This window comes from Otolemur garnettii, unplaced genomic scaffold (assembly GCF_000181295.1).
Source record: "Otolemur garnettii isolate 467f Iridium unplaced genomic scaffold, OtoGar3 scaffold00002, whole genome shotgun sequence".
NCBI classification, from domain to species: domain Eukaryota; kingdom Metazoa; phylum Chordata; class Mammalia; order Primates; family Galagidae; genus Otolemur; species Otolemur garnettii.
This window is the reverse complement of record NW_003852397.1, coordinates 54,788,271-54,798,710: the sequence shown is the minus strand read 5'-3', so window position 1 is coordinate 54,798,710 and position 10,440 is coordinate 54,788,271. Positions and strand designations below refer to the sequence as shown.

The 10,440-nt window shown below is 44.8% G+C and overlaps 1 protein-coding gene across 1 annotated transcript in view; it reads right to left on the bottom strand.

Annotated features, from left to right (window-relative positions):
- DLEC1 (deleted in lung and esophageal cancer 1) overlaps positions 1-10,440 on the bottom strand; it is an 84,858-nt gene that overhangs the window by 34,179 nt on the left and 40,239 nt on the right. Inside the window, exons 7-10 of the mRNA XM_003781896.3 lie at positions 6,178-6,265; positions 5,346-5,519; positions 4,464-4,600; positions 2,103-2,195 (exon numbers count right to left, since the gene is read on the bottom strand). Coding sequence (XP_003781944.1) covers positions 2,103-2,195; positions 4,464-4,600; positions 5,346-5,519; positions 6,178-6,265 — 492 coding nt within the window. The remainder of the gene's footprint in view (positions 1-2,102; positions 2,196-4,463; positions 4,601-5,345; positions 5,520-6,177; positions 6,266-10,440) is intronic.

Genomic DNA, 10,440 nt, shown 5'->3' with positions numbered 1-10,440 from the left:
GCCTTAGCCGGTTGAGCTACAGGCGCCGAGCCAACAACAGAGTTTTTTAAAGTTTGATAACACACTGTATTGGCAAAGGTATAAGAAAACAGGCACCCCCTACATATTACTATTGAAGTATAAATTGGTAAAATCTACATGGTGAGGATTTTGGTAACATGTACCACAATCATGAGAGCACAGACCCCTGAATTCATAAATGCCTTTCAAGGACTGTATCCCACAGGTAGACTCATATTTTGACAAGGTGAGATATGTTTAAGTTATTTGCTGAAGTAGCCAGAGATCAGGAAGAAACTTTATGTCCATCAGCAGGAGACTGATGAACTAAATTACAGGCCATTCAACCAAAAGAATACCATGCAGTTATAAAAAAATATGATCTCTAAGATACAGTGTTAAATGGAAGACGTGGTGTAAAACAGAGTATAGAGTTGGCAACTCTGTGTATGAAGGAAAAATGGGAAAAAAAGGAAAGAAAAAACATGTGCAGTTGCTTACTAGGCATAGAATATTCCTGAGACGGCACTCAGAAAACTGGTCAGGTGTGGCCTCTGCATTGCTGAGGAATTGGGACAAAAGGGAGCATTTTGTTGCTTATCTTTTATATACATATTTTTTGAATTTCTAATCATGTTAATTCATTTATTTGGAACGATGAATAAATTTTAAAACAAACATCAAACAACCAATAAACAAAATACACAAGGGATGCACAGGGGAAAACCTCCCCTCATTCCTTCACTGCTCCCCAAAGAGTCATGCTGCTACCTTCTTCCTTTCTATGGAGATCACAGATGAGGGGGACATCCAGGGGAGACCAGCCCCAATTTCTTGAACTCTTGACAAGGCTCTGAAAAGGCCTGGGCTATCCTAAGAAAACAGAGAACCTGGCCTATGTTGGGCCTTGCAGACCCAACCTGCCCCACATGGTAGAGGGGTGGAGTGGGGGAGGAGGACCTGAGAGAGACTGAAGAACCAAGGGAAGATCTTTGAGACAACTTAGACATTGTTGGTAGATGTGCTTCTCAGACTACATGTTTGAACAAGCAATGCTCAGGTACTGTGATGGGAATACTCATGCTGTCTGCTTTGAGAGAAAGAGATCATAAAATAATCAAATGACATCACACTACAGAATGCAAAATTATGCACCTACACAGAAATCACTAAGGCTGGGATGAGGGATAGGAGTAGACATTTGGGTTCTACTAAGGCACAAAGGCAAATTCAATCATGAAAGCTAAAGCCATGACCAATCATAAGGAGGAGAATATGTGTATGTATACACACACACACAAGGTTTGGCAATTAAATTTACAAACTTGCCACCATGTGCTTACACTGGCAGCATCATACAAACAACTCAGTAAGGTTTCACTACCTTGGTACATAAGTGTTTCATAAGTGTGATGGCAGCAAGACTATCTTGTTGAGTGGTATTCATTATTTTTGTTGTTTGTTTTTGTGTGCCATCACAAGAATGTCGGAGCTTAGAGCAACAAACAAACATTCATTAATTTCTTGTTAAACTTGGCAAGAGTAGAAGTGAAATCAGAGACATGTTAGTCCAAGTTTATGGGGATAATGCCATGAAGACAATGGCAACGTACAAATAAATTAAACATTTTTCTGAGGGGAGAGAAAGCACCAATGATGAAGAGAGGTCAACAGGAAAATCCTGGCCAACAATTCATGGCTCTTGCATGACAACTATGCACCAGACACAGCACTGTCTGTGAGGGAGCTTACAGATAGTAAACACATAACTGTATTGGAATACTCTCCCTACTCACCTGATATGGCCCCTAATGGCTTTTGTGAAATATTGAAAGGAAGACATTTTGATGACATTCAGAACATCAGTGTAATACAACAGCTTTGATGGCCATTCCAGAAAAAACAATTCCAAAATGGCTTTTAAGGGTGGACTAGGTGCTGGTGTCAGTGCATTACTTCCCAAGGGGAGTACTTTGAAGGTGACCCTAGTGATATCCAGCAATAAGGTACGTAGCACGTTTTCAAGGATGAGTTAACAAACTTGTCAGACCTCATGAGTATATGTGTGTTGTGTGTATGTGTGTCCACGTCTAATTACCTACCTCCACTAATATGGCATACCCTGGGGCCAGCTCAAACACTGAAGGCAGTATTCCAAAGGGAAGTTGTTCAACAAAGCCAACAATTGCAACAGCCTTAAAGAAAAGCAGATTATACAATGGTGTTAAAGAAATTATAATCTATGGCCATACCACCCTGAGCCCGCCCAATCTCATTTCATCCAAAAGCTAAGCAGGGTCAGACCTGGTTGGTACTTGGATAGGAGATCCCTTGGGAATACCAAGGCTTGGGCTGGGCACAGTGGCTCATGCTTATGCTAGCACTCTGGGAGGCCAAAGCAGGTGGATTACCTGAGCTCATTCATGGGTTCAAGACCAGTGTGAGCAAGTGCAAAACCCTGTCTCTAAAAAATAGCCAGACATTGTGGTAGGTACCTGCAGTCCCAGCCACTTGGAAGGCTGAGGCAAGAGAATCACTTGAGCCCAAGAGTTTGAGCTAAGATGCTATAGCACTCTACTGAGGGCAACAAAGTAAGACTCTATCTCAAAAAAAAAAAAAAAAAAAAGGAAAAAGAAATTGTAAAATCCAGTGCTCAGATTATAAACCTCTCTCATCCAAACATCCATTTTGCAATTTGAAGGTTCTTAAGGCTCATCCAGCCCCATATTAATAAAGAAACTGAGGCTCATTTGTTCAGCAAGATTTATTCAACCATCATCAGTACTTTGGATGTTTGTCCCCTCCAAAGTTGGTTGAAATTTGATCCTCAATATTGGAGGTGGGGTGTGTTTGGGTGACATAGGCAGATCCCTCATGAAGAGAATAATACCCTCCCTTGGAGGTGAGTGAGTTCTCACTCTATTAGTTTACCCCAACAGCTGTGCATTAAAAAGAGCCTTCTCCCCCCACTTGCCATATCATCTCTGCAGACACCAGCCCCCTTTTGCTTTCCGCCATGAGTGGAAACAGCCTGAGGCCCCACCAGATGCAGATGCAGGTGCCGTGCTTCTTGTATAGCCCACAAAACTGTAAGCCTTATTCTTTATAAATTTCCCAGCCATGCATATTCCTTTATAGCAGGGGTCCTCAAACTTTTAAAACAGGGGGCCAGTTCACTGTCCCTCAGACCGTTGGAGGGCTGCACTGCAGGCCCTAGGATGAGTCAGCTGCTAAGCAGGATAGGCAGCGGTGGCAAAAACACCCGGTGGGCCGGATAAATGTCCTAGGTAGGCTGCATGTGGCCCACGGGCCATAGTTTGAGGACGCCTACTTTATAGCAACATAAAATGCACTAAGGCAATCAGACACCAAGCACCAAATGAGGTTCTGAAGGTTAAAGACGAGTCATGGAACATCCATAAAGATCTGACAGCTGGCAGGAAGGACAAGGAATATTGCCAAGTACATAGGACACAGAGTATGAAGTGTGTGAGAAGACCTGACCCAGGAGGTGGGCTGACATAGCCCTGCCCCGGGCTCCCAAAGCATGCTGTCCTTTTTCTATTATAGCACCCTGTGTTGTCCATTCCCCACCCTCTCATGGCTACAAGCCCCTGAGTCATGAGAGCAGGTGCCATCTCATTAGCTGAGCTGCAAAGCTATGCATGCCAGGGACACAAACCCATGCCTACAAGACCCTGGTAGGTAACAGAAATGAATGATATGTCTTCTTCGGAACATGTAGTTCTATCACTTGTTTTCTGGATATGTAGGTACATAGAAATATCTCTACCATAAGAACAATAACAGTATGAGCATGATGATGGGTCATGTCAGTGCTGGGGATGCTCTGGGTTTGGGGCTGGGGATGGGCAAACTGAATAGCGTATACAGGCCCTGCCTCCCAACCTTGGCCACAAGGGTCGCAGTGAATTTTGGTCCAGACCTGCACATCTTCGAATTTTCCAAAGAGATTAAAAATGAAGATTTTTATGTAAAGACTCCCTGTTTTTAAATATTGGCTCAAAAAATATTTTGAAACACTGCTGAATGAATATCAGCAGAATTCACCCAAAGAGAGGTCAACTGTGTGGCCTTGTATGCTGCTACAAAGGGGACTCTGAATAGGCCTTGCTGTCTGGTATATTCAGACATTTGCTACAATAAGAATGGACTGAATGAGTGAATACTGCAACATTTGAGGGAGGACTTGCAGGGTCAGAAAGGTAATACAATTTGCCCAGGGTTGTGCAGGAATTAGTGACAACCAGAACTGCAGCACTGGTCCCTGCACACATTCACTCTCATTTAAGTTATAGCAGTTGCACACAGAGGTCACAACATTCTGTTTTCTGTGTGTTTGCAATCATAGGGACACCCTAGCAAGTCCTGTAAGTCCCTCTAGGTGTTATTACCTTTGATGGATTTGCTCTTTTTCCAGTTAGCAATTTGTGATCACTCACCCTGAAACTTGATGGCGGCCAGCTCTTTTTGGGCATAATGCAGAACCTGCCAACACTGAAGCCCACATTTTTGCAGATGAATCTGGTCAGTTTTACTCCCCCAACAAGGCAGTAACCACAGTCCAACACTGGTGACACTGTAGCCACAGGAAAAGATGTAGGAGAAACAACAGGAAATTCTGAATAGGTCTTGCAGTCATGGTTCTCCTAAGGTGCAGCCAGAGCTCATGGCAGCTATGGAAGGACCAGCCTAGTACCCTGAGCAGAGAGAATGAGTGGGGACATGCTCTGACTGCTGTACCCACCTGGGCTCCACCCAGGCTGCTGCTAGGCCACATAGCTAGAGTCAGCAGGAGTCAGCACCCTCTGTGAATTCATGCCTCAGCCAGGGCCATCCAGCATGACCCTCAGGCTATGGCAAAAGTGAGGTGAGAGGTAGTCAGAGATCCAACCTCCAACCTGTGCCCAGCTGAAGAAGCTTGTAACTGAAGAAGCCCAGCTGAAGCCAGTTTTTAAAGGAAGCCCACATCTATAACCACAGGAGGGCTCCTCAGGGTACCTAGGCACTTCCTTGCCTGGTGTGACATGGGTCCACTCAGGGGCGTCTATGAGCCAGCAAAACCTATGCTGGTTAGAGGGACTGCCGGCCTCCTTCCCTGCTGTAAGTCAACCTCCACTAGGAATGCCCAAAAGCAAGCAGGACAGTAAAGGTCTGGCACCATGAAGACTGCAGAAGCTGCTAGCACTTCATCCTCAGGACCCAGGACCCTGCCCAAGAGGACCCAACTGTGTGCTGCTACCACGGGGACCTGAGAGGCAGGCAGTCCTTAGGTGTCTCTTCAACCCTACCTGAAGCCATGGGAAGGTATAGCACATACTCACATGTCAGCACCGGGGGTGGCCTCCGGGCCTGCAGGGGGATCAGGAGTGTGTGGGCTGCCTGCGTCTCAACTAAAATAAAATCATCAAAATCCCCAAGGCAGTCGGGAAGAAACTGGACAATGTACTGGCAGGTCATTCCAGGAGCCACCATTCCACCTTTTCCTGGGAACATCCCTGTGCATGACAAAAACCTCAGATGAGGATGAGGACCAGCCAACAGGGTGTGGGCTCAGTTGCTGCAGACACCAACCACAGCTGCGGCTGGCTCTATGAGTAAATGCCTTCTGGGTCAAGGCCATGCAAATGGCAGAACCACCAGTGTACACAAGGAGAGCAGGATGAGAAGGCAGGGACTCCAGGTAAAATGCCAGGGTCCCAGGGATGGGGGGCGAGGTGAAATGGTCTGTCTGGAATAGTTAGGTAGGACCTATGACTTAGAACTTATTCCAGGGTAGCAAAGAACCTTTGAGATTTTTGAGCAGGGGTGACATGATCACAGTTGTTTTTGAGACAAAGTGTGACACTGCAGCAGGAAAGCTAGCTCGGAGGCCGCTGTAGGGGTGTGAGTGAGGACTGAGGAGGGCCTGACCAAGGGCAGTGGTAGCACAAGGGCTGGGGAGATGTGCCTGGTGAGCAGGAGAAAGGAGCTGGCAACACACCAAGACCTCACTGACAGCCGAGTGCAAGGGGCCTCAGGACTACCGGGGGAGACTCAGGAACGAGCCATTGGCTGGGTTGTGTGAATCAGCTGAGTGTCAGGAGGGTCAGTGATCAGCAGAAAGCCCAGCAAATAATTTTGTGGTAGTCTATACAACTACTGTACTGAACTTACCCAATCCCAGGGCGAAGTGTGGAGTAGAAGGTGGGAGGACCCGCAGGTAGCGGCTGGTCGAGGTGGTGTTCTGCAGTGCAATCACCATCTGCTCAGGGGCAAAGGTGATCTCTTTTAGACAGAGACATTTGAGGACAGAACATGATGTCTGGGATTTATTGTAAGTAATATGGGAAGAGGGTAGGCGTATAAATAAGCCTGGCCATGTGCTGACAACTGGTGGGCACTTGGGGACTCATTATGCCATTCTATCTACTTTTGCCTATGTCAGAAAGTTTCCTTAGTAAAAAATAAAATACAAGGTAAAAATGAAGGCAGGAATAGATCTGACCTATTCTCTGTACTGCTGTTAAATAACCACTACTTTATACTGAGCACCTGCCCTGTGCCTCCTCCACCTCATAACCTCCAAAAAAGGTAGGAACTGTCTCAGCAGTTTCTTGCTATTTCACAGCAAAAGAAACCAAAATTCAAAGAGGCACTTTAGCTGGTGAGCCAGAGTACTGAGATTTGAGCCCAGGATGTCTGGCTCCTAAGTTTTGTCCATGTTGCCTCTTACCGACTGTCTTCTTCCCCACACAACCCTCTGAGCCCTTCTGCCCATTGGCTGGGTCTAGGGGTGTTACAAGCACCTGGACACCAGGGTCACATCTGGGACTGTCTCCCACCGGGTGTCTGTCTCCCCTTTCCCTTCCCCCCAGCCCAGTCTGGGAGACACCTAACGGGATAGCTGGGACCAGCACGGCGCTCAGCACAGACAGGAGCTCAATACATGTATATATCTTTTGCTAATATTTTGTGAAAATTTATACTAGAAAAAATACATAAATGATAACATGACAAAAGCCATGTTTCCATCACCCAACTTAAGAAATAAAACATTACAATAAAGTTGAAGTCTTCTGCCAGCCTGCCACCATGTAAAAATCTATGTATGTCTTCAAGCTTTCATTCATATGTATTCCTAAATCAGCATTTAAGTCCACTTTTGGCCAGTGTAACGTATTGCATCAATCCATCTGTCGACAAGGCCCATCTTATGGTTTTAATGTTCATTTTTCCATTATTAATGACGCTGAACACCTTTTCATACGTTTATTTGCCATTCGGGTTTCCTCTTCTATGAGCTGTCTATTACATTTGCCATTGTGTAGTTTATCTTTCTCCTGTTTACTTGTAGGCGTTCCCCATATGTTCTGCATAGTAATTCTTTATAAAGTATAGTTATAAACATCTCTATGTTTGTAAATTTGTATTGTCTTTTGAGATAGCCTCAAAAACTTTTTTTTTTTTTTTTTGAGACAGAGCCTCAAGCTGTCCCCCTGGGTAGAGTGCCGTGGCATTACAGCTCACAGCAACCTCCAACTCCTGGGCTCAAGCGAGTCTCTTGCCTCCGCCTCCCAAGTAGCTGGGACCGCAGGCGCCCGCCACAACGCCCGGCTATTTTTTTTTGGTTGCAGCCGTCATTGTTGTTTGGCGGGTCCGGGCTGGGGATTCGAACCCGCCACCTTAGGTGTACGTGGCTGACGCCTTAGCCGGTTGAGCTATAGGCGCCGAGCCTCAAAAACTTTAATATACAATTTACCAGTCTTTTATGGCTGGTGCTTCAGTTTTAAGAAATCCTCCCATCCCTCATGTATTTTCTTCTAAAAATGTTGCTTTTATTTGCCTTGAGATCTTTGCTGGAAATTGTTTTATTTGGGGTGCAGAGTAAGGTGGAGATTAAGTTATTTTCCATATGGAGAGGATTCTAAAGTCAGTTTTGTATCCTCAGTTCTGTACATATGCAGTGCTAACAAGACTATGTGTGGTGCCTTTGGTCCTAGAGCTCCTTGCAGCCACCATTGTCATTACAGATCAAGATGCTCCCAGCAGCAACTGCTCATCATGTCAGCTGAGGCAGCCTCAAGAGAGCTCTGCTCCACCCACACAAGGCAAACCTCCAACCAATGAAAGGCAGGAGCCAGCAGTCTGTACGACTTCTTAGATGTCCCACAAGATGAAATAATCATTTGCACTTAATATGTCCTCACATTGGCCTTCCCTCCTTCCTTCCCCCTTTCCACCTCCCCGCTGGGATCATAAATGCTAGCACCAGTCTCATCTCCTCAGGGTCTGCTTTACAGGAAAACTAAGCTGTGACAGTTGGCATCAGAAAGGTCCTAAAACAGCAGACACTTGGGATGCGACCCTGGAACTGACTTGCTCACCAACATGGGGGCTGTCAGAACTCTAGCTGGGGAGAAGCCGGGCGTGAGGACCCTGGTGTGGCCTTGTCAGGATTACTAGGGCTTTTCCTAGTGTAACTTGAAATGAGCGGCAGGTCAAAGGTAAGGCAGTGGAACGTGTGGTAGCTGCGGTGACTGCAAAGTTTGGGGCAGTGACAATTATAAAGATTGTGGTATGGGCTGGCTTTCCTTAACAGCATTGGAAGCCTTGGAGGAAAAAAATGATAGGTTCAGGGAGGCCAACTGCCAACTCAAGGCCTACTGTGAAGACATTCCTTGAATTCCTGAGTGACACATAATTTGCTCCTATGTGTATAATGTGTTTGTGTTTGGCTTTTTCTTCCTGTTTGATTTGCTTTCTATTTTTTACCTAGTACTTTTGCACCTATGCTCTTAAGCAAGACTGGCTTTCTTAATAATAAGTGCACATTCCCTCTGAAACAGTTTGTATAAAATATGGATTAGCTTGAATGTTTGGTATTATACATCTGTAAAATGATCTAGTGTTTCTTTTTGTGGAAAGCTTTTTTTTTTTTAAGTTATTTTCATCAAAGTTAGATAGCCACATAGCTTAATGAGTCAGAGAGCTCCATAAGGTTTTGAAAATAAAAATCCTGCATTCTTCCTCTGGCTGCACCCTGCCACTGCCCACTCCTCAAAGGCAAACACATTTTCTACCTTTATCTGACTATTTTGGTATTTATGTCCATATTCCAAATAGCATGCCTCATGCTTTTTAGTTTTAGGTATCAGTTATGGATGGATAGATCCATAGACCATTTGGCAGGGGCTTTCTCTTTCACACACCAGACCACCGAGCTCTGTCTCTGTGTACTGTTCCTTCTCCATTGCTCTGGGAGGTCTGGTTGGCTCTGCCACAGCCTCTGTCCTCCTGTGTCCCACAGTTATTGGAAGTTCTATGCAGAGGATGGCAGGACATTCCAGAAGCCAGAAATCAGAATCACACAGCTCTCAAGGGCATATATGGTGATTCTCTTTGTTCAGGCATCAGAGGTGATTTTAGCAGCTACACAGAAACAGCCTACTACCAAGAGCCTTCCCAGAGAAAAGGGCCACCCACACCATCCTGCTGCTGGGTCATTTTAACCCCATATCCTAGAGTTAAAGAACTAAAGGAAGGAGGAAAAAGAGAGAAGAAAGTAGGAGAAGGAAAAAAGAAGAAACAACACATGAGAAGAAACCAGCAAAAAAGCTCTGGCAACATGAAGAACCAGTCACAATGGAGCTACCACAGAAAATTCCAACCATAAAGCAATTGTGGAAATGACAGAAATGGAACTCAGATTAAGTATGGCAAATATGACGATAGGAAAGGGAAAGTGGAAAACCAGCCGAAAGAAGTCCAAAACTGTCGTAAGAAATTAATGAAGTTAAAAACAGTCATGGAGGATCTGGACAAAATTAGAAAGGATATATACCAGAGCTTAAAGAATTGAAGGAGGCATTTGGGAAGTTTCAAAACATAGAAGAAAGTTGCAACAATAGATCAAATCATGGCGAAGAAAGAATCTCAGAGCTCGAAGACAAGGCTCTCGAGCTAACCCGATCATTTAAAGAGGCAGAAAAGTAGAGAGTAAAAGCAGAGCAATCTCTTGGAGAGTTACAGATAACACAGATGTTCTCTCCCTACTCTTGCATCCGACTTGCCCGTATGACACACATTCCTTTTCCCATCTTCCCAATATGACTATGTCACACCACTGGTCAGATTAGTAAGTCATGTTCATATTAGAGTTCCTAAGTAAATGCTAGTCATAGCTAAGCATGAGGTAGACTACAATTTCTTTCCCTCCCTTGTACAATTTTTGGTTTTCCTGGAGTTAATAATCAACTAATTACAGAGTATTTGTTTGCTAGGTACTTGTTAATAATTCAGTCCCTCTCCACTACTCTACAAATCTCTTCTCAATACATTCAGATGTATCAGGATTCTTATCAATGTCATCTTCATAAATAAACCTCCCCTAGAGCCACGTGAGCTCTTCAATCTGACTAGGTGCCCACTACACCTACT